This window comes from Colias philodice, chromosome 8 (assembly GCF_061535455.1).
Source record: "Colias philodice isolate Cphi_HAF_F1 chromosome 8, ilColPhil1 Martin Lab GWU primary, whole genome shotgun sequence".
NCBI lineage: Eukaryota > Metazoa > Arthropoda > Insecta > Lepidoptera > Pieridae > Colias > Colias philodice.
In genome coordinates this window covers 5,981,391-6,007,187 of record NC_143093.1, presented here as the reverse complement: position 1 = coordinate 6,007,187, position 25,797 = coordinate 5,981,391, and the positions used below count along the sequence as shown (strand labels likewise).

General features: G+C 34.5%; 2 protein-coding genes across 3 annotated transcripts in view; both read left to right on the top strand.

Annotated features, from left to right (window-relative positions):
• The first annotated feature begins 824 nt into the window (after positions 1-824).
• T48 (FU domain-containing protein T48) overlaps positions 825-25,797 on the top strand; it is a 33,146-nt gene continuing 8,173 nt past the window's right edge. The window contains exons 1-2 of one of the 2 annotated variants that reach the window (XM_089698308.1): positions 825-1,052; positions 25,349-25,466. In XM_089698308.1, the coding sequence (XP_089554434.1) occupies positions 25,370-25,466 (97 nt within the window). In that variant the 5' untranslated portion in view covers positions 825-1,052; positions 25,349-25,369. The remainder of the gene's footprint in view (positions 1,053-25,348; positions 25,467-25,797) is intronic. The other variant, XM_089698307.1, reaches the window with a different exon arrangement.
• Positions 1,744-3,997, top strand: LOC149486568 (dynein intermediate chain 3, ciliary-like). The gene has a single exon (XM_089697824.1). The coding sequence runs from the start codon at positions 1,956-1,958 to the stop codon at positions 3,684-3,686; it is 1,731 nt and encodes a 576-aa protein (XP_089553950.1). The 5' UTR covers positions 1,744-1,955; the 3' UTR covers positions 3,687-3,997.

Genomic DNA, 25,797 nt, shown 5'->3' with positions numbered 1-25,797 from the left:
GTAGTAAGTATACTACATTATTAGATATTTAACCGACTTTCCCAAAAAACGACTAAGATTCTCGATTCTCTAAAAACATAATGGATCGCGAGGGCTATTCAGAAGGAGGGATTTTGAAAACTATACGAGTACAGACATTGTAAATTATTTTACAAATAACAGAGTATAATAAATTTAAATAAGAATAATGAAGATTTAATATGAATAGAGAATGGCACTAGTAAATACCAGAATCATATGGTGAAGGACCAAGTTACCGTACAAATCTCAGTAAAAACTTGCAGTTTATATATCATCAACATAACATCAACTTGGAACTCTTTTGGAACAGATGTTTATGAAATTATCGATAACGATTGCGGGACACATGTTTCTTTTACATTAAAGTACACAGTAACATATGGACCGTTATATTTAAATAACAATCAGCACATTAACAGTACGTAAGGAGAGCACTAAGCAGCCATTGTTTTTAGTTTCCGATAAGGAACGCCTATTGTTGCATTTCAGCAATCGTGGTCTTCCAAGAACGTAATTCATATTCCTGTTAGCGTACACGACAGTCGACAACAGTTTCGCTGTGATTGACGTACGCAAGTCATTACCGCTGCCCCACATAAACCGCACTGCCTATACCTTTATCGTGCGAAATTCCTGCAACATTTTGTAACGAACAGGAACTATGCCTTAGACGGGCATCGTTCGAAATGGAAACAAGCACGACCGTCATAGAAAAGTAGCGTAATCATGGGCCAGCACATGAGATGAGGAGCGAACAAACCAGTCCCTAAGTACTCTGTTCCACCGATAACCTAAGCTGTTACTAGCTTACTACTCACTGCCAGTCACGCGCCAGTCTCCGATGAAACGGTTGTGGTTGCGCCGCTCTGCGCACGCGCAACGCTTTTTCAAGTTGGAGTTTTGTACGAAAATATTTTGAGAGTTTTAGATTTTCGTGACGTGATGTGCTTGAAAAAAGCTTGTTGAATATGTGAATATTATTGTGTTTTAAGTGAATTGGATTGCGTTTACATTTCTAAAGTAAGTTACTTGTATGTATTTCTTTGTAGTTTATATCTGAATGTTTTTTAATATAATATTACTAAAAGTCAATTATTCAATTAATAAAAATAACCGTCATATGTATAAGAAACTGAAAAAACTTTTATGTTATGAAGAAAATAATATATACCGGCCGTATGGGAACCTCCTCCTTTTTTTGAAGTCGGTTAAAAATACAATAGTGACTGTGATCGCTATTGTATGTTTTTATTTTTTAGTGAATAACTGCAAAGAATACGCAATAATATATAATGACTCTACTGACTCTACCTTTACTTCAACTTAAATACCTACCTAATTATAATATAATTTAACCAACCCACATACCTTAATCATGACAGCATTATCCTTACACATTTTATTTATTATGTCTATGGAAATACATAACTTATTTATATTATGTCTATGGAAAAATAAACCTTTCGAAACCTCATTGGCGCGTATGCTAATATATTCGTAATAAGATTTCTCAATGCATAATAATTCAAGCCACATAACAACCTAAGTATACAATTATTGCGACATTTCCTGGAATAAAAAGAACATAAAAACGGTTACAGAATTTTTAAATTTCATGTTTGTTATCATAAGTATGCGCAGATTATATAAACCCGTATTTTACGGAACTTCTAATCTTAGGAAACCATTTACAAAATTAGTAGATGTTACATTGAGTACGTAACTCAGTGATCTACTTTATAATTACATAATTTCTCGTTCTATACTCTACAATAGGCAGTAAATTAATGGACAAAAACACCTGCGAGTATATACGTTACATTACGTCAACATATCATGGCCTCCGTGTTTTTAAATACAATAATTCAATTGTCAATAAAACACGCACCGTATAAGAGAAAATATTTCTCAGCAGCATTGTATTTAATTGCAAAATGAAAAGATACACGAAATCAACCTACGAGTACACAAAACTCCGTAAAAACTTCGGCAGGCAGCCATTGTTCCAAGACGTACCTGCACACTTATTAGACTCCATAAACCCTAATGTAGAAGAACAGAAACAGTATATACTTCGCAATCCCGTGCACCGCACAATACAAGCAACAATGCCGCAATCTGAACACGATGCAAACACAAAACAATTGGTAATGCACGAGCAAGGCATAAATCATAGTGAAGGTGGTTGGCCCCGTGATGTCCATCTATATAATGAAGATCATCTGGCTCGTCACCGGCGCCGCGTTCAACACGAGGATGGCTATGTTAATGCGATATTTAATTTAAGGCCTCATATAGAACATTGTATTGATCAAAATAACGCAATTGACATGTACCAAACATATTTTGCTAATATGTACCAACAAGCCCCCGTCGAAACATATAAAGTACAAATTGCAAACATATTTAGAGATCCCTTTGAACGCCCGGCATCTTGCACTGTGTGGACAAATGAAAAACAATCGCGGCTCGTTGCATCGTACAGCTATCTAGGATACGGTTCCGAGCAAGATTCAAAAACATCAACAGTTTGTTACATGTGGGATATAAACAAACAAACTGAACCATTATATGAATTTATTCCTGAAAATAGTTGCCTGCGCTTAGCGTGTTCACCCATTTCTCCTGAAATTTTGTTAGCCGGTCTTAACTCTGGAACCGTTAATATTTTTGATATAAGAGAAGGCCAAAACGCTGTATCCAGTAGTTCAGTTTATAACTCTCACCGTGGACCTGTAACTGGCCTACTTTATGGACATTCACGTACTAATACGGAATTTTTTTCCGGGTCGCCCGATGGCCAATGCTTATGGTGGGATATAAGAAACATTTCAAAACCAATCGATCAACTGTACATGTCTGTTCGTCACGGTTATAATGTCGAACCTAGCTTTAGTAATGCAGAAGGTATTAGCTGTCTCGAATTCGATAAAGGTTTACCGACAAAATTTTTAAGTGGAACTGAATCTGGATTGGTTATTAATGCAAATCGCATGGGAAGGAGCCATTCTGAAATTTTAACATCCTATTGGTATGCTCACACTGGACCTGTGCGAGCAGTACATCGAAGTCCTTGTACATTACGAATGTTTATAACTTGTGGAGATTGGAGTGTCCGTATTTGGAGTGAAGAAGTACGCACGGCACCTATTATAGTGACTCGCCCATATCGTTACCAGGTAACTGATGTGGCTTGGGCTCCTTTGCGATATTCCTGTTATATGTCAGTGTGTGAAGGTGGTACCTTCTATTATTGGGATATACTTAGAAAGCAACGGGAGCCAGTTGCAACTTTACAAGTGTCCAAATACGGGCTCACGCGTGTGATAGCACATCCCGAAGGAGAGTCAATTGCTGTAGGTGACAACCATGGATCTATATATATTTTACATCTTTCTGAAAATATGACTATCCCAGGCAGTCAAGATAAACAATTAGTTCACCAAATCTACGATCGTGAAACGAGACGTGAACATATTTTAGATAATCGTGTCAAAGAAATCCGCTTGAAAAATCGTGGGGAGGATATTGCACATGTAGATCATGAAGAAAGTATCGATGAAGAAGAATTGCTGAAATCTGCAGAAGAGGAATATTTTAAGATAGTTAATGATGAAATTAATAAAATGGACGAACTTTTTACTAAAAGTAACTTATTAGAATAAAATACCATAATGTTACTATAACCGATTATCGAAATTATATGACTAAAACATTTCCTGCTCAATGCACTTTCGATTTTATACCGAGATAAAAAGTAATGTGAACAAATAACGGCTACACACAATTTAGATTAATTTATTATCTTAATATGACAATAAGGAGAAGTGACGATGCCCGCATGCAACCCCGGAATATATCCGGTTAAGGGGCATGGCCGCTGATTTCTCTTACTACATAAAAACCTAACACGTGCACTTAGTAAACAATAGCATTGTTGTCATCGAAGAATCGAGGGAAATGAAACCCACTTTGACATTTTCCCGCTTAAATAGATTTCACCATTATTTATAAGATTGCAATACACTTTTTAACATGTTAGAATGTTAATTAAAGCATTAATTTCAGCTATTATTAGCTAATAGACTAGAGGTCACCAATCGACCGCAATTCATATAATATATGACCATTTTGACTTATTTTATTAATACATGGACTCCTCAAACTATGATTTTTGACTTTGCCTTATGTTCATCCTTTGTGTCCGAACAATGTAAAAAGTTAATATAGAGGGTTGCAAAGCTCTCTAGTCTACTGTTTTCGCGAAAATAACTTCATGAAATAAGCTTTCTTCGGAAAACAATAACATGCAGCTCGTTCAAAGCTCTTACTAGGTACTAGTCGTTGATTAAATCGATCTACATGAGCTAGTACTGGTTTGTGAACAAAAGTGCGTCAACGGCAACTTTCACCGACTCAAGCGAACAGACGTAGAAGAACACGGACGTACTCATATCTTCTGTATCTATTTACACAGATAACATAAATTCATTCATTTCTTGTTGTGGCGCGTAAAATGGTTGAAAATAATGTGTAGGGAGTTAAGATCACATCTTGAGATTAGATACGTTGTACTACGTAGATATATTATTGGATTCAAATTGTTAAATAATATATTTTGATTTATTTAAGTTTCTTAATACAAAATGCATAGATATTGTTAAAATATTTTTATTTCACTGCTTTAAAAGTTACTTGTTGAATTCGAATTGTTGGTTAACTCGGAAAACTGCAAATTTAATTGATATGAAATTGAATAAACATTTTCATTATAATAAGTACAAAAACATCCTGTTTTGTGTTACCGAAATGCAAACAGTTATTCATTATAATAAAATAACCAACATTATTAAATCGAGCATGAGTCAGGCATATTATATAGAGACCTAATTAAATAACACAATTATATGAATGAATACAAAACCGTCTATAGTTGATCGCAATGTTTAACATAGTTAAGTACAATTAGATTAATTCTTGTCAACGCAATCATTATGGAATGCTGTGTTCGCTACTGGTTTCCTTATGTAGGTTAATGTCTAACACAGACATTAAGACCTAGTTTTTAAATATCAATCTATAGGAAAAACCCTTCGCAATTAGTTATATCTGTATATATCTTACATAATCTAAGCGCGCTTGATTAAAACATTTAATTAATATTTTCTTATATCATATCCATGCTCAATATGTTTTATAATATCTGTTATCGCTTCAAATCTGAACTGAAATACTTATTAATACATTTAAACATTTTTGTTTCTAAAGATACGGAAAAAACTTTAAACTTAAATTACATACTATCTATCTCTACCATGGAGCAAAGTTCGTTTATGCTGAGTAAAGCTTATAGAATTTATTTGATCAAGATTAAATCACTACCATTATTTCGTCATTTAAAATCATTTATATCGATTAAGTTTTATATAACCCAGTATTGAGCGGCTAGTAGTACAAGGAAAGGTGGAAGGAATCAGATCGCGCGGCAGGTCACCAATGCGCTGGACCGACCAAGTGAAATCTGCTGTAGGAATTCGCGTATCAGACTGCGCCAGACAGTCTAGTAACAGGAAGAGATGGCGGGAGATCGTGCGGAAAGCTGTGTCCGCCTCTACCACCGATGTGGACGTCTCAACGTGACCACGACCACTCTGCCAAGAGTGAATCGACAAAGAAGAAGAACCCAGTATAGTAAGTTTAGTGTGTCGTTCAGAAAATCTCTATTTACATAACTGGAGGCGCAATACTGTTACTTCCTGATTTACTTTGTTGACAACTTCTCACTTCATCGCTCCTAACAGTTTAATAGAATAGTCGTACCTATACATCATAGAATAGCTCAGTAGAATAATTTAAATTTGCAATATCGAATATAAAAATTGTACGTGATAAAACCAATAAACATTAATATAATATCTACGTAATTAAAATATAACATAACCTTCCACGAACAAAATATACAATACACGTTATTATATTTTCTACGACCAAGTTATAACTATAAACATTGTATTATATTACTAGCTGTTGCCCGCGACTTCGTCCGCGATTCGGTCGTTTTTCGTCATTCGTCGTTTAAAAAAAATACGTGACACTTTATTTTTGAATGTTCTTAATTGTCTCTTATAAAATTTAACTACATTAAAATTGAATACTCTGATAAGAAAATCTTAAAATCATCGAAAATCATAGACATCGAATATCTGAGGAAAACATGAATGAATGTGATTTAAATTCTACATTTCTTAGTAATTAAAATAATAATCTAAATTAAATGTAGGTTAATCTACATTTAATTTAGATTATTATTTTAATTAAATAAGTTTGAGCGCACCATTATAGAATATGTACCTAAGTAATAAATTACGTTAGTTTACATAGTAACTTTACTAAAAACACGATGACTTTCTTTCGCGCTCGGTACCACAAACTAAACATGTTTGTGGTACGTGGCCCGCGTCACTTTACCCCCCACGAGTTCCCCTCCGTTGCTATGCGAAAATACATTCGTCGCCCTACTGTAGGAAAAATTGTAATACTGCGGCCTGGGCGTTATAACACGCTCAGGGAATTCCTGAGTGCTGATAGACTTCCGTCTATCGGCATTTATACCAATTTTATATTAATATCACCATCTTGAGGAAAAGCTTCTAATGTCGATTTAAAACGCATATATACGGATTAACCTGATGAATTAACATGTTCTAAAATTGTGAAATGAGTTCAGTTTTAAATTCGAGAAATATTGATTTCTTGTATTCGATTATTCGTCGTAGTCGAATACAAAATATATTTAAAGAAACTTAGGTTGGCCTTCAGGCAAAAGGGATCCTATCAAATGATAAACTTGACCTTGTATCTTAAAAGTAAGAATGAAAGGAGCATCTGATAATTGTTGAGCACCAAAGGATCATTTAAAACGCAATACTATAAGAGCTAATATTGTCTAAGAACTGTTTAGATTGCACATGTTCCTCTAAAACTTAAAAGTAGTGATTTCAAAGGTTCCGGCGTATCTTCAAACGAAAGCCGACTCCTTACTCCACTTTAAAGCATTACAAAAAGAACATACTACGTTAATATCGCCTATACAGAAGATGATCTGTAATCAATTGTGAGGTTATAAGCAAACCCACTTTTATATTATTTTGTCGGACCACACCACCGAATTTGTAGATTGATCTTCTATGTTTCTAAGTCATTAAGACTATGTCGAAATCTGTCTGCAATAAGACGGGCCTCTCGCTATTCGTCCGTTTAAAGAGACCAATAGTTTCAATTCTTAATCTTTCATTAAACAAACTTATTAATCGTTCTTGTCTCAAATAATGGTAATATTCGCGTCCCTACTCTAGTCATTGCTTATGCTCATGTTCATCTTCGAGAGATCGAATAATATTATGGTGCACCCTATTATTTGTCAAACGGTCTTCATATTGAGTAAAAGTTTCAGAATTCTCGAGATAAAATATGACGATCGTGATCAGCTGTGAGACGTAATTCCCTCTCAGTGAGGGTTTCGGTCTCACGGGATAGTACAATATGCCATTTGCGATCAGCTGTGAGACGTTATATATACCCTCAGTGAAGGTTTCGGTCTCACAGGATAGTACATGCCGTTCGCGGTCAGCTGTGAGCCGCAATTCTCGTTGTGAAGCGGTTTCAGGTTCGGCATAACACATGTTGTTTTCGGTCAATAGTAAGCCTCTTATCTCTAACGATCCTTGAGAACTCTTATTTCTCATTTTCTTAACTTTGCTCGAATTTCGATATATAAAGATTTTTTAGGTGGCACTGATGCGGGTGAATAAAAATTAAAACGGACTAAGAGTGTTATAATCTCAATCATCATCATCAATACATATAATAAAATTGTGGAAAAGTGATGTCTGTACAATTAAAATATGTAGAAAAAAATTAGCAGGTGTTATTATTATCGAGAAATCGAGAGAAACCATTTTTTTCTCTTAAAAGCTCCCCCCCTCCCACTTCCCGAACTCCGATTGACCGTAATTTATTTTTCCTTACATTTTTATCATATCCTTTTCTAATGGGTTTCATCCTACTGCGATTTTTTTTTGTTTCAAAAATTATCTACCCTGGTGTATAGGTAAATTTTCCACATAAAATGTCCTTTAAATTATGTCGTATTATATTTTTAACCCCCGACGCAAAAAGACTGGTGTTATGTGTTTGACCGCTATGTATTTCTGTGTGTGTGTGTGTGTCTGTCTATGGCACCGTAGCTGGCTAACAGGTAAACCGAATTAGATGCGGTTTTTTTTGTTAGGCAGAATATTTTCCGACGCTGGTTCTTAGATAAAGTGTATCAAAATTGGTTCATCCACTTATTATACCTACATAGGGGTAAAAGTGGGAATGAAAAAAATGAAAGTTATAATTTATTTTTAAAGATCGTCGGGAAGTTTATGAAATTATTTATTCCTTTTTCTATACACTTTTCTTCGTCTAAACGGTTTAGTTACGTGCTCTCTCTCTCTTCAGCCTTTAGTTACGTGCGTGAGACAGGAAAGATCTAATTTGGATTTGTTTCTGGATTTGATAAAAACTGAGTATCGATTAAGCTGATCAGTGGCTACTGGCTACACCATAGATTATTAAAAACATCCGTTTAAGAAAGGAAGGAAATAGAATTTGCTCCTCTCCCCCCCCCCTGGTTCCTAAAAAATAATATGACATAATTTAAAAGAAATTTTACGTAGAATTAGTTAGGCATTTCTTTTTTGATTTTCGATATTATATACTAATCATAATTTTTAATTACAATATGTAGTAACTATTTGGTATAGGTTAGGCATTTCATTTCTTGATTTTCTTTAATAATTTGGTACGTAAGTTTTTTAGCTCAGTTTAGTAAGAAATTTTAATAACAATTCTTTTAATTATTTATGGTAGTACAACAGTACAGTATGGTTGTACGTATTTACTCAATAATTGCATGTTAAGTAGTAATTCAGCATGGGCGTAGCCACGGTGGGGCTGGGTGGGGCGCTTACCCTGGCTTTGATCTGGTAGGTACTAATTGTGAAGGGGAGTGGGCGTGGGCGTGGGATTGGGACTGAACGTGGCATATGGCGTGGGAGTGCGAGTGGGCGCGGGAGTGGGAGCATGAAAATAAAAATGATTTTTTATTGTTGCCCCACCCTGAGCCCATGGTCATAGGTCCCATAGTCACTATTCCACGCGAACGAAGTCGCGGGGACAGCTAGTAGACAAATATAATCAGAAAGCTTTGAACTCCTAAGCTCAACCATAAAAGATAGACATTTATGATGTCGGGAGATATTTTTTATATAATATGGAGAACATTTCTTTCATACTTGATTTCTGTGTAGCTTTAACCATTAAGATACACGCATTAAGAACGCACACGCGACGAAAGCTTAAAAATGGAGTTGCTGCTCTGCTCACGAATATGAAAAATAATTGTACCAAGTTTCGTTTAAATCCGTCGAGTAGTTTTTGTTTCTATAACGGTTATACAGACAGACAGACGGACAAACATTTTTGACGTCGATGTCGATCTCTAATCACCTCGTGATAGTTATTTAGGAAATATATTTCATGTGCAGAATTGACCTCTACAGATTTAATATAAGTAGGTATACATATATTTAGATTCCAATTTCCATGTAACGTTAAATTCGACTATATAATAACTAACAGACAACGCAGGTTACTCTCGTTTCCGTAAGTTGAGGTGGCTACATATTCGGTCCTAATAACATGACTTTTTGTGAACGAAACGACAGCGCGGTTTAATTCGATGGCAACACCATCAGAAAAAAGGAAATATTTTTAACTTTGAAAAAATATTATGATTTACACTATTAATACTATTTTAACATTAACACAAAATATAAGACCGTGAGTATGTAAAAATAAATCCAGCTAGTTTCACATCACACTTATGTTTATAATTAGGTATACGACATGAAAATATATTAATTACCAAGCAATAATCATACAGATAAATACTGAACAAAAGTATTAACAGTCAAAGTATATTTTTACTAACAACATGTAAATGATGAAGGAATAATAATTATCAACGAACTAACCTTTTTGTATTAGAGTCCCGCCTCGTGATCGAATTATTAAAACACGAAGATTTTTAAAAATGTAACCAATGAACACAATCAATATTAGATTAACTGTAATGGTGTCTAGTTTGACTTAAAATAATATACATCTACCCTCACTTTTAAAAATGTAGTATATTCACACGAATTATATAAGCGCACCTTATAGGGAAGGGAAGATTTATTATGGGTTAAAGAGTTAAATAAATAAATAACATAATTATATTTAAATTATTAATTTTTAACATTGGGTTCAGTAGTGTTAACATGTAAATTGATTTGATTTTTACGAAATCTCATAGATGGCGCTGAATCAAATTTGTCTTTATAGTACTAAGATTCATTAAACAGTTTCTCTGCCCAAATTACGTAAATGACGTAGTTTTTATAGTGTAAAGCTAGATAATAGCATGGCTTACTCAAAAACAACATTTAAACATGAGTCTTTAGATTGTACGCTGTCGTAGTACACGGAATACGTAAGAAAAGTAAAGGTTCACAGCTCCTCCCCCGGAGGTGATAGCATGATAATATGTTTAAAAAAACCTCACACGACCTGTTAGTAATATTCATGCAAAATTTGAAGTCAATCTATGCAGTACTTTTCGAGATTAGCTCGGACAAACATACAGACAAACAGACAAACAGACAAACAGACAAACAGACAAAAATTCTAAAAACTATATTTTTGGCTTCTATATCGATTATAGATCATGGATTATGTATTCTTTTAAAAAAATATTCAATGTACAGTTTTGACTTTCCTACGATTTTATTATATGTACTAGCTGTTGCCCGCGACTTCGTCCGCGATTACGTCGTTTTTCGTCATTCGTCGTTTAAAAAAATACGTGACACTTTATTTTTGAATGTTCTTAATTGTCTCTTATAAAATTTAACTAAATTAAAATTGAACACTGATAAGAAAATCTTAAAATCGGAGGAAATCGAAAATCTGAGGAAAACATGAATGAATGTGATTTAAATTCTACATTACTTAGTATTTCAAATAATAATCTAAATTAAATGTAGATTAACAGTTTGAGCGCACCGTTATAGAATATATTGTACCTAAGTATTAAATTACGTTAGTTTACATAGTAACAAAACAAAAACACGATGACTTTCTTTCGCGCTCGGTACCACAAACTAAGCATGTTAATGGTACGTGGCCCGCGTCACTTGACCCCCCGCGAGTTGCTCCCCTCCGTTGCTATGCGAAAATACATTCGTCGCCCTGCTGTATAAAAAATTGTAATACTGTGGCCTGGGCGTTATAACACGCCCAGGAAGTTCCTGAGTGCCGATAGACGTCCGTCTATCGGCATTTATAACAATTTTATATTAATATCACCATTCACCATCTTGAGGAAAAGCTTCTAATGTCGATTTAAAACTGCATACATACGAATTAACCTGATGAAACATGTTCTAAAATTGTCCTTACTCCACTTTAAAGCATTACAAAAATAACATACTACGTTAATATCGCCTATACAGAAGATGATCTGTAATCAATTGTGAGGTTATAAGCAAACCCACTTTTATATTTGTCGGACCCCACCACCGAATTCGTAGATTGATCTTCTATGTTTACTTCTAATCTAAGTCATTAAGACTATGTCGAAATCTGTCTGCAGTAAGAGGGGCCTCTCGCTATTCGTCCGTTTCCAGAGACCGAATAGTTTCAATTCTTAATCTTTCATTAAACAAACCTATTAATAGTTTTTGTCTCAATTAATTGTAATATTCGCGTCCTTACTCTAGTCATTGCTTATGCTCATGTTCATCTTCAAGAGATCGAATAATATTATGGTGCACCCTATCATTTGTCAAACGGTCTTCATATTGAGTAAAAGTTTCAGATTCTCGAGATAAAATATGACGGCCGTGATCAGCTGTGAGACATTATACCCTCTCAGTGAAGGTTTCGGTCTCACGGGATAGTACATGCCGTTCGCGGTCAGCTGTGAGCCGCAATTCTCGTTGTGAAGCGGTTTCAGGTTCTCGGCATAACACATGTTGTTTTCGGCCTATAGTAAGCCTCTTACCTCTAACGATTCTTGAGAACTCTTACTTCTCATTTTCTTAGCTTTGCTCGATTTTCGAGATAAAGATTTTTTAGGTGGCACTGATGCATGAAAATAAAAATTGAGTTGAAACGGACTGAGAGTGTTATAGACAAATATAATCAGAAAGCTTCGAACTCCTAAGCTATCGGAAGTTACACGTGTTATTGTGAGTCAACCATAAAAGATATACATTTATGATGTCGGGAGATATTTTTTACATAATAAGGAGAACATTATTTCTTTCATACAATATGATTTCTGTGTAGCTTTAACTCTACTTTTACTGCTCTGCTCAGGAATATGTAAAATAATTGTACCAAGTTTCGTTTAAATCCGTCGAGTAGTTTTTGTTTCTATAACGGTTATACGGACAGACAGACGGACAAAAATTTTACTGTTGGCTTCGTTGGCATCAGTGTCGATCCCTAATCACCCCGTGATAGTTATTTAGGAAATATATTTCATGTACAGATTTGATTTTATCAGATCCATGTAACGTTAAATTCGACTATACAATAACTAACAGACAACGCAGGTTACTCTCGTTTCCGTAAGTTGAGGCGGCTACATATTCGGTCCTCATAACATCACTTTTAGTGAACGAAACGACAGCGCGGTTTAATTCGATGCCAATACCATCAGAAAAAAGGAAATATTTTTAATTGTGAAAAAATATTATGATTTACACTATTAACACTATTTTAATATAAAATATATGGCTGTGAGTGTGTAAAAATAAATCCAGCTAGTTTCACATCACACTTATGTTTATAATTAGCTATACGACATGAAAATATACATATTAATTACCAAGCAATAATCATACAGGTAAATACTGAACAAAAGTATTAACAGTCAAAGTTTATTTTTACTAACATTTAACAACATGTAAATGATGAAGAAATAATAATTATCAACGAACTAACCTTTTCTATAATACTTAACACACATTTTTTAAATTATCTTGCTCAACTCTGCTCAAAAATTTAAGGGTTTTGTTGGAACTTTAATGTGTCAAAACTATGATATATCTAAACTACGATACAACTTGCATGCGGAAATGATCATTACAATCTGTGAATTTAAAGAATAACTAACAACATAGGTACTATTCAATTTTATTGAGCTGATGAATATCTTTTGCCTGGAAAATCACCGCCGCCTAATAAATATACTGTGTTTTCTTATAAAATCGTAACATAATTTCTTTTATCTACTAAATTTTAATAAATAAGTTCTCTTTGTTATTTTCATCTAAAAATGAGCTTGAGCTTATATTAGGCAAAAGTATACATTAAAATTTCAGGACCGCAGCTTAAATGGGGCGCTTGGAAAATATGCCTACGGGTTATTAATAGAGAAATGATACACAACAAAGTTATGTTGGTTCCATTTTATTTATAAAATATAATGAAAATGGGCAAATATAAAACATATTATGTAAAATGATTAAAAATAAATAAATGAAGCAACTACGATTCAAAGAAAACATCTTTTTCAGTGTGAAAATGCTCTATGCAATCCTGGATGATGAGTATATCATGTACTCTCATCCCAGTACGGTCGATAGCCATAACGATAAATATTATAATCAGATAACAGCAAAGTCAGAATAAAAATCATAACTTGTACAGTTGTGAGTGCATAATCTATGTTTCATTTGGCAATAACATTTTTTTCGGTACTAAAACGTAGTACTTTGATATGTGGTTGGCTGCCCCTTCTCTCCTTCCTGAAAAATATCCTCCAAAATTACCCGAGATACTTCCAATGATTGAACCATACGTTGGACATTAACTTCAGTCAAAAATTGACGAAGCGGATGATTACTAATTTCCACTTAATCCTCGCTGCCACTATCTTCATCATCAAATCATCAATTTTCAAGTGGTGTTGTAAAATTGTCAGCAGAAATCGTCTTCCAAAGGCGATATAATTTTATGAACATTGAATCTGTAAATAAAAAATCAAAAGTTAACTGTAAATCTATAAAAAAAGCTACTTACAAATAAAATTTTATCAACAAACTACTGTTCCCAACGCACCTCAAAATCTTGTAAAAGTCAAAAAGAATTCATCATTTTATTATTTCATTCTAAAAGTGTAATATAAAACCTTTATAAAACCAATAAAAATGTTGTGTGGTTTTATGAAACCACGGTAAAAGTGAAACTTAGGCACAAAATTATCGTATTTGTACGATAATTATCGTACGGTTCGACCGTCACACGACATGCGCTACACAGACCAAAAAGTTTGAGACGATGTAATAAAAGTTTCACTTTAAAAAACATGAATTGCTATCATTATAAATAATAAATACCTATAAAAGTAACAACTTACCTTTTGTGGGAACGCATGGTGAAAATTCACAAAACACAAAGATTGAATTTGATATTTTTGGTTTTATGACATTCAAATGCTTTATAAATATTAATTTATAAAGAATAGAAACATTCGATCACGAAATTATGTGGGTTCGAGTCCCGCCTCGTGATCGAATTTTTTCTATTCTATATAAATTTATAAAACACGAAGATTTTAAAGATGTAACCAATGAACACAATCAATATTAGATTAATTGTAATATTGCTCTGAGATTAATAATGGTGTCTAGTTTGACTTAAAATAATAAACATCTACCCTCACTTTTAAAAATGTAGTAGGTATATTCACACGAAATATAAGCGCACCTTATAGTGAAGGGAAGATATGGGTTAAAGAGTTAAATAAATAACATGATTATATTTAAATTATTAATTTTCAATAGTATTTTCAGTAGTGTTAACATGTAAATTGATTTGATTTTTACGAAATCTCATAGATGGCGCTGTTTCAGATTTGTCTTTATACTACTAAATTCATTAAACTGTTTCTCTGCCCAAATTACGTAAATGACATAGTTTTTATTTTGTAAAGCTAGATAATAGCATGGCTTACTCGAAACCAACATTTAAACATGAGTCTTTAGATTGTACGCTGTCGTAGTACACGGAATATGTAAGAAAAATAAAGGCTCACAGCTCCTCCCCCGAAGGTGATATCATGATAATATGTTTAAACTATCCTCACCCGACCTCTTAGGAATATTCATGCAAAATTTGAAGTAAATCTATGCAGTACTTTTCGAGATTAGCTCGGTCAAACATACAGACAAACAGACAAACAGACAAACAGACAAACAGACAAACAGACAAAAATTCTAAAAACTATGTTTTTGGCTTCTATATCGATTATAGATCATGGATTATGTATTCTTTTAAAAAAATATTCAATGTACAGTTTTGACTTTCCTACGATTTTATTATATGTATAGATAGATCTGTTAACTAACATAGTCACAATTTGGCATCACTAAATGCTGGACAAGAAATGGGCATATTTTTGTCATTGGACCTGGAGGTGTTCGTCATCGGGTGGAGAACATTGCTGACTTTAAATCTATCTTGGCAGCTCAGAACGATAAACCTAATCCAGGTATCACTGCAGTATCCAATATTCCTTCCAAAGATAGCAAAATAGTATCTCGTACAAAAAGGATTGTTAAAGGGAAGTAGTGCACAATTGTATTATGTATTCCTCATCATAGGACCTTCACAACTTCAATTCTCTTCTCTGTTTTCTTAAATTGCGTAATTTTTGTTAACTTTTGGCTAGAACTTGCTTTAAACACTATTTATTTATGACCTTCATAAACTGTTGTGACGTATTTCATAGTTATGTATAACTTTCCTATTATTTTCCAATCTACCTTCTACTTTAATCTATTTTTGCTACCTCCAAGCTAAATTCTTTCACTTTCGTTGTTTACAGATAACATTTGTAATTGTCATTTGTCAAGTGTCAGTTGTCATTTGTAAACTGTATGTCAAACGCTTAGATTATAAGGTCAAACGTCTAATTATTCCTTGTTAGATATACTTGCCATGTGTAAATTGATTGTGATCTACTGTTTTTGTTTTAAATATTTTTTATTTTTGTGTTGTGAATTGTGATAGACCGGGAGATACTGACACAAAATTTCGAGTCATTTGTAACAAGGATGGCGGTTCTACAGGGGTCTTAGTACGCAATGACAAAAAGAAAAACGATGGTGTGAACGCTGGTACCGGTGGCTTAGTCGCGTGGGCGTTTGTCGAACTCGTCGGAAAAATAGCGAAAGTCAAACGATTTGTAACACTAAAATTTTAGAATTTACCGATAGCCCATAAAAAAGAAGTAGGCGGTAGTGTCATGCCATACTTTTCCGGTGTGACTTACAGCCCGCCATACCGACGCGAATGTGTTGATTTAAATAAAACAATTATTCAACCATTTGTACCAGGCTAACTTTTGCACAGGTAACTATCGTCGTGCAGCCATTTACGAAAATCGCCATGCCATACTTTTCGGACGATTCCAAATGGTCGCCATACCGCCGAAAATCAGCAAAAAATTTTTATTTCGCCAAACTTTTTGTACCAGTATTGCATTTGGACTTTTGGAGAGTATTTGATAAAATGTGACCATTATTATATTTGCCATACTTCTAGTAGGGGGAAAAAGTGCTGTCATACTTGAAAACTTAATTTATTATTAATTTATATAAGTGAAGATTTCCAACACATAGATCTTTGAAATTTTGTATTTATATTTGTTGATCCTCAAACTTACAGGAAAAATAAGTGCCATACTGTTACAAATCGTTTGACTTTCGCTATTTTCCGACGAGTTCGACTAACGCCCACGCGACTAAGCCGCCGGTACCAGCGTTCACACCATCGTTTTTCTTTTTGTCATTGCGTACTAAGACCCCTGTAGAACCGCCATCCTGTTACAAATGACTCGAAATTTTGTGTCAGTATCTCCCGGTCTATGATTAATACGAATTGTATATTAAATTGATGTATAGTTAAATTCCGGAGGGTACGAGGTGTTAAGTATAGTTTTTTGTATCTGTAATATTATAATATTTGTAATTAGTATATATATAATATATATATTTTTATATCTTATATTTATTTATTTTTGTTTCAAATTTTATTATTATTTTTAAGTAGTTTATTTTTATTGTTATTTATTAGTACTTTTTTTATAATGTCTAATATTAGTTCTGAGCATTCCGAGTATCATGATTGCAGTCATTCAACGTCTTTCGATTCTTTAAACAGCGATGAGAATAGTTTTCATAGTGCTTCCTCTCCTCTTTCCCTTGTCCTCCCTACGTTGTTTAATGATGTTCCCAAAAATTTTAACGTCACTCACATCAATGCACAGAGCATTCCGGCTCACTTTCCTGATATGCTTGCATCATTCGTATCTAATAATATCCATGCTATCCTGGTGTCCGAATCATGGCTTAAGCCTTCCCTTCCATCAGCCAATTATTCCCTTCCTGGTTTCCATCTTATCCGAAATGATCGTATTGGCAGAGGTGGTGGTGGAGTTGCGATATATCTTCGTAGTTTCATCCCCTTCAAGTTGATCCGATCTTCCTCCCAACCCCCTCCTAACAATACTACCGAACATCTCCTCATCGAAGTCCAACTACCTAACTCCAAAATTCTCCTTGGTGTATTCTATAGCCCTTCCCTAACCAATAATTACTTCTCTTCCTTTGACCTCCTCCTTGATGACCTCACTCCTGAGTATAATCATCTTATTTTTATGGGTGACTTTAATACATGCCTACTTAAGGACGACCACCGCAGTAAGAAATTATACTCTCTCCTAAATTCACACAATCTCCATATTCTACCACTTAATCCTACCCACTTCTCTCCCGGCTGCTGCCCTTCCCTCCTTGATATCATTATTACCTCCTCCCCCCTTTCCGTATCCAAGCATGGTCAGTGCTCCGCGGATGCATTTTCCTATCACGACCTCATCTACTTATCCTATAAACTCCGTCCTCCTAAATTCAAACCCACCTCTATCCTGCTGCGTAATTTTGCCGGTATGGACCACGACCAACTTCAATTGGATGCCTCCGAATGTGATTGGCAAGCAGTTTTTGATGCTGAAACAATGGACCTAAAAGTGAACATATTTAATGACATTATGCTTGCTTTGTATGATAAGCATGCCCCTTTAAGGCCCGTGAAGAAGAAGCACACTCCTGCCCCTTGGCTTTCGCCAGAACTTAAATCTCTTCTTAGCAAAAAACATCGTGCAAAGACTAAACTGAAGACGGCCAAATCAACCGAGATGCAGGACAAATATAAAACTATCCGTAATCGTTGCAACGTATTGTGTAGGGATGCACAAAGACGCCATATTCATGAGTCGGTCGAAAACGGCGACCCTGTTAAAATATGGAAATTTTTAAAATCTCTAGGAGTTGGTAAATCTTCCCATACGTTCCCTTCTTGCAACATCAATATTGACAATTTAAATTCACACTTTGCGTCTTCATCTATTCCTAACGATACCGTAAAAAATGCCTCTACTCTCAAAAATCTCTCTACCGTTTCTACTCCTGATTTTCCTCCCTTTATTTTTAAACAAAGTTCTGTTGATGACGTTAAGAAGACAATCCTGTCCATATCGTCGAATGCCATCGGTACTGATCTTATCAGTCGTAATATGATCATTCCTATCCTTGATATCATTATTCCCATCATCACCCATATCCTAAATTTTTCAATTGTCTCCGGAACATTTCCTAGCGCCTGGAAGGACGCTCATATCATCCCTCTTCCCAAAAAATCGAATCCTTTAAGTTTATCTGATTTCCGACCCATCTCCATCTTACCCTTTCTTTCCAAAGTACTTGAGCGTCTTATCCACTCCCAGCTTAGTACCTTTCTCAACACTAATAATATCCTTAGTCCTTATCAGTCTGGTTTCCGTCCCGGTCATAGTACGACCACTGCCCTTGTCAAAGTTACTGATGACATCCGCCACGGTATGGATAACAAGCAACTCACAGTTTTAGCACTTCTGGATTTTAGCAATGCTTTTAACACTGTAAATCATACTATACTGCTTAGTTTGCTACGTCTTATTAACTTTTCATCAACAGTTCTTGACTGGTTTCGAAGTTACCTGGGCGATCGGCGGCAGCGTGTTTTGCTTGATGAAAAACATTCATCTTGGTGCGCAGTCTCCGCCGGTGTGCCACAGGGTGGCGTCTTGTCACCTCTTCTCTTTGCCATTTTCATTAATAATCTCACATCCCTATTAACTTCTCCCTACCATATGTTTGCTGACGATCTACAGATATATGTCCAGTCAACGCTTGATGACCTACCGCATGCTGTTCGCTCTATTAATAACGAACTGGCTAACATAGTTAGTTGGTGCGATCAATTCGGCCTTAAGTTGAATCCATCAAAGAGCCAGGTTATCGTTATCGGTAGTCCTTATCAACTTTCTGAGGTTGACTGGGGTATATTGCCTTCCATTAATATTCACGGCGTAATCATACCCTACAGTAAGAATGTAAAAAATCTAGGTATTCACTTGGATCAGACTTTATCTTGGTCCCATCACATTCAGGAACTTGGTCGGAAATTTTACGCTGCGTCTAGTTCTCTACGGCGTCTTCGTAACTTCCTACCCATATCGACAAAAATTATGCTAGCACAATCCCTACTCCTACCCATTATTGATTACGCTGATGCATGCTTTCCTGATTTAACAGTGGAGCAATTAGACAAACTTGAGCGTCTTCAGAATTTCGGTATCCGGTTCGTATTTGGTCTTCGCAAATACGACCACGTCTCCTCCTTTCGCAAGAAGCTCAAGTGGCTCCCAATCCGTCTTCGCCGGAATGTGCATTATTTGCAGCTACTATATCGTATCCTTTTTGACCCTAAGACCCCTTCCTATCTCAAAAATAAATTTAACTTCCTGCATTGTGAAAATTATTCTCTTCGTTCTGTGGATAGGCTTGTTCTGGGCATTCCTTTTCACCGCACACACTTCTATGGCGATTCCTTTGCGGTTACTGCCATTAAACTCTGGAATGCCTTGCCGATAAATATCAGACAAGCCCAAACGCTATCCACATTCAAAAGCCTTGTCAGGAATCATTACTTGAATCTTGCTTTTGACTCGGGATAGTATATTTTAGCTCATGATCTCTCTTTCGCTGTAATTTGCCTTTTTATACATATTATATTATGTACATGTATTACGATATGTATTGTATGTATTTATTTTACTTATGGTATGTATATATAATTATAGGTATATACGTATGTATATATATGATATCTATTATTATATCTATTTATTATTTATAGTATATTTATTAGTATATTTTTTTTTTCTATTAGTTTTATATTACATAATTATTGCGTATACTTTTTACCCACCTCCTTTTTTTCTATTATGTTATCCCATCATCAGTTGGTTGCCTGGAAGAAATCACTTATAAGTGATAAGGCCGCCATCTGTGCTGTGTCTTCTTTTAGTATAAGTTTTCTTTTTGTAATTTTTTTTGTTGGCAGTACAATAAAGTATTTAAATAAATAAATAAATAAATAGTCCATAATCTAGATCCTTCTATGTAAAACAGCAATCAGCTAACCTCATCAACATTGTGCTATATTACGTGCCCTTTGCTAAGAATTTTTATAACACAGCAAATGACTGTAAGACAATGCGAAACGGTTTTCTAATGCCATAATCGTGAATACCATAGCCATAGTCGCCGTATTATGTCACGATATATCGGTCAATTAGGGAAAGCTGGCATGTTCACAGTACTCACACTTATGCAATTTCACTTACAGTATGTTCAAAAATAAATGCGACTCTAGTTTCATTTTAGACTTGAATTGTAAAATGGGTGCGTTGTAGATATATATATATATATATATATGCAAATATAATTACTTATGAAAGCTCTCATAATTTACCTGTAAAATTATAATTTAAAAGTAAATCAATTGATGAAGTTAATTATTTATTCTAATAATAATCAATTGGATAAAAGTATTAATAATCATTCAATTATCAAATAATAATTAAATTCCTGACTTTGGTCGAGTAAAGATATCTAAGAAATATTATATTTGTAGTAAGTACGTAATACCTACCAATACGCGCTAACAAATATGTGTTACATGTTTATTGTATAATTTTCACACTATTGGTTTTAAACTCAAACTCAAACATTTATACAATTAGACTTCTTCTAGAAGCACTTTTGAATCGTCATAACAGTTTAACAGTTTTAACAATTACCACCAATTCAGAAAGCAGTATCTATAGAGAAGAAGAAGAATCTATTCTTCTTCTTCTCTATAGATACTGCTTCTTCTACTTCACTGTAACTTTCATCGCTCGAAGAACTCGATGTTTCGTTGTCGGAATTTCTTAATGTTATTATAAATGAGTCAGTGTAATTATCTACTTTTGGTTCTAATTGAATATATTTTTCCTCATGTTCTCGCGTCTTTCTCCAAACGTCACTAAACATATCCAGACTAATAGCATTTGCTTCCTTTCTAAATAATTCTTCCACAGTTTTCAAGTTAAAGTTCACATTTTGTGATGCTACTTTCCCTTTAATTATGCCCCATAGTAACTCTATTGGGTTGAGTTCTGGATGGTATGGTGGAAGGCGCAATACACTATGTCCATGATCTTTGAGGATTGCATCAAGTAGGTAAAAATTGTGTATAGTTTGGCTTATTTTTTTTAATAATGTGATAACTCTGATTATTAATTAGTAATTTGATTTTTGAAAAAAAAATGCCGATTTTAGTCAAAATTTATATTTTTCTAACAAGATCCTTATCATCCAAATTTCCACCTTGGTGAGAAAAAATGACATTTCTAATGAAAATGAACAAAAAATTAAATGATTTTATTAAATACTGTAAAATAGTCTATAATTCTTCCATTTACTGTATCACAAAATTCTTCATAGATTTTTAGATATTCGTACTACACCAATTACATCACCCTGTATTTATAAACAATTGCAAAATATGACACATACATAGGCCGGGAGATACTGACACAAAATTTCGGGTCATTTGTAACAGAATGGCGGTTCTACAGAGGTCTTATTACGCAATGACTAAAAGAAAAATGATGGTCAGAACTCAGAACGCTGGTACCGGCGGACTAGTCGCGTGGGCGTTAGTCGAACTCATCGGATAAATAGCGAAAGTCAAACAATTTGTAACACAAAAATTTTAGAATTCACCGATAGCCCATAAAAAAGATGTAGGCGGTAGTGTCATGCCATACTTTTCCGGTGTAACTTACAGCCCCCCATACCGACGCGATGCGTTGATTAAAAAAAAAAACAATTCAAACATTTGTACCAGGCTAACTTTTGCACAGGTAATCATCATCGTGCAGACATTTACGAAAATCGCCATGCCATACTTTTCGGACGATTCCAAATGGCCACCATACCGCCGAAAATCTGCAAAAAAAAATTTTTTTTCGCCAAACAATTTGTACCAGTATTGCATTTGGATTTTTGGAGAGTATTTGATAAAATGTGACCATTATTATATTTGCCATACTTCTAGTAGGGGGAAAAAGTGCTGCCATACTTGAAAATTAATTTATTCGTCACGTTTCAAAAATACGACTGTATAATACGTAAAATAATTTTTTACAGTATGGGATCATTATATTCTGTTTGTTTGTATACAATTCTACCTAGAAAAAAATATCGCAGATTGCAAACATGGGGCGGATGATTGTAAGACTTAAGCCAAGACGTAAAAAAAAATGAAAAGAATTGCCGATTTGTACCAGTACGGCATTTTTGGAAAGTATATGATGCAACGTGACCATTATTATATTTGCCATACTTTTAATAGAGGGAAAAATTAGTGCCATACTGCTACAAATCGTTCAAACTACGAATAAAATCTTACAATAAGAAAAAAATCTTATACACATTCACCACCTCCCACAGGTATGGCATTATCACACTTCTATTTATAATCATTCAGGAGTTGTTGAAAAAAAAATGTAGGGTGGTACAAATCGTTTGGCGAGAAAAAAAAAAATTCAAAAATTTGCAGATTTTCCGCGGTATGGCGACCATTTGGAATCGTCCGAAAAGTATGGCATGGCGATTTTAGTAAATGGCTGCACGACGATGGTTACCTGTGCAAAAGTGAGCCCGGTACAAATGGTTGAATTGTTTTTTTTAAATCAACGCATTCACGTCGGTATGGCGGACTGTAAGTCACATCGTAACTGTATGGCATGACACTACCGCCTACATCTTTTTTAAGGGCTATCGGTAAATTCTAAAATTTTTGTGTTACAAATCGTTGGACTTTCGCTATTTATCCGACGAGTGTGACTAACGCCCACGCGACTAGTCCGCCGGTACCAGCGTTCTGACCATCATTTTTCTTTTTGTCATTGCGTACTAAGACCCCTCTAGACCGCCATCCTGTTACAAATGACCCGAAATTTTGTGTCAGTATCTCCCGGCCTAACATGTGCAATGTGTAAATGTGTTGACGTTCCAGCTCTTCTTAATATACCTATACACGTCACGATCCTATTTGTGTTAAAAAGAACATGAATATTTTAAGCATTTAAATTTAATTAAGATAGGCTTAAATTCATATCATACGCATACGGATTACGGCCTAACAGTGAATTTTTAACAGAGAAAAAGTGTATTAAACTTTTAAATACCTAATTATTTCAAGATACTTAAATACATTGTGTAGCCTTTAGGTCCTACAGATAACATGGTTTGTTGTATCTGATGATAGTATCTAGTAATTCCAGACTGAAATCTTCAATGCTTTGTCAGTTGTTACTTATTACGATGTTACTTTTGTGAAAACACTATTCACAAAAATATCATCGTATCATACAGTCTGATGTCCTATCTTGTACCAGTACCTTTAATTTGAATTTATATAATTATTTAATTGCATTACCTATAATAATTACATTAGTATAGCTAATTAATAGTAGGTATTAGAAGGTTTTAACAAACAGTTATGACATTACCTAAGCAGTAAGCACCCTACGACGTCAACAACATAACCTTAGACACTATTATTAAATCTTATTAAGTACCTACGTATTAGCTGGCCTTTAATTCTATTAAACATTGACAGCATTGTGCTTGCAAACTCGATATTTGCCAAGGTGACTATGACAAAGCGTCGAAATGTGTGGGCACGTAAAGAATTCGCTTAACCGCCATCGAATGCCAATGTCAACTAATTTGTAAACCAGTCCTTACAGTTATTCCGACACACCGGTGACGATCAGCTCTGACCCACTTTGCGTGTATTGTTATAACGACGTAATCCTCCCGGAACCTAGCTTTTGGTATTGGCAGTACTGAGGACTTTTCTATGCCATTATTTTCGTCATACGCCGTCGTCATCTTTTTGTTTACACTTTTCATTTCTTTTGAAGAGTCTGATGGAATGCTTAAAATTAAATTGATATCTATTGATTTACTTTTTGTTTGTATCTTACAAAATTATTAGGTCAATTGTGTATTATATATAACTAGCTTTCCGCCCGCGGCTTCGCCCGCATTTTCAAAGATAAACCCGCATAGTTCCCGTTCCCTTGGGATTTCCGGGATAAAACCTATCCTATGTGTTAATCCAAGTTACCCTCTATATGTTTGCTAAAATTCATTGTAATCGGTTAAGTAGTTTTTGCGTGAAAGAGTAACAAACATCCATACATCCATACTTACAAACTTTCACATTTATAATATTAATAATAGGATAAATTGATACATTTCTGTTTTTCAGGCAAATAAAAACTAGAGATAGATTTCATAAAATTGCTAACTATTAGAACATACATGATACAGCATAGCCCTAAACTACTTAATAACTGTCTAATTTATCATTCTTATCATTAACCATCTAAAGCTTTTAAACTTTTGATTCAAAACTTACAATAACAAGTTCCTACAAACCAAATAAAATTCCCTACGTATTTCTTTTTCATTGCATGTATAGTTAGTCCCCTTGGGATTTCCGGGATAAAAAGCCTAGCCTATATCTTATTCTGGGTCTTCAGCTACCTACATACCAAATTTCATTGGAATCGGTTAAGAAGTGTTTGCGTGATAGAGTTACAAACATCTATACATAATATATACTTACAAAAATTCGCATTTATAATACAATTAGTAGGATAGTTCTAAAGATACCTTAGGTATTACATAAATATAATAATAATTATTTATTCCAGGAACGCCATGGGCACAATGCGATGAGCCACGTGGTGGCTGCGCTAGTGTTGTTGACGGTGGGCGCGGCGCGTGCGCAGCTTCAGCCGGCCGATGCGCCACCAGCCCTTAATGATACGAGTGAGTTTTTCTATACATCCTCATTATATAATGTCCTTTTATTCTTTAGAGTTTAGACTATACTCCTACGACTGTGTATGATATTACTGAAAGTTTTTGTTCATAATAGATTTTTTTAGTAATTATATTTGGAAATAGAGCATTATAATAAATAGCACAAATAGATAATTTGAGTAAGAATACAATTTACGTACAGACGACGCTATCCAAATGTATTTCAAATTCAGTTTTCAACTGAAACTAATGAGAATAAACTCAATAATGACAGAAAGTAGTTATAATTCTTTCTTGATATTTTGTCGTTCAATTTATAGCGGAATAGAGCATTATA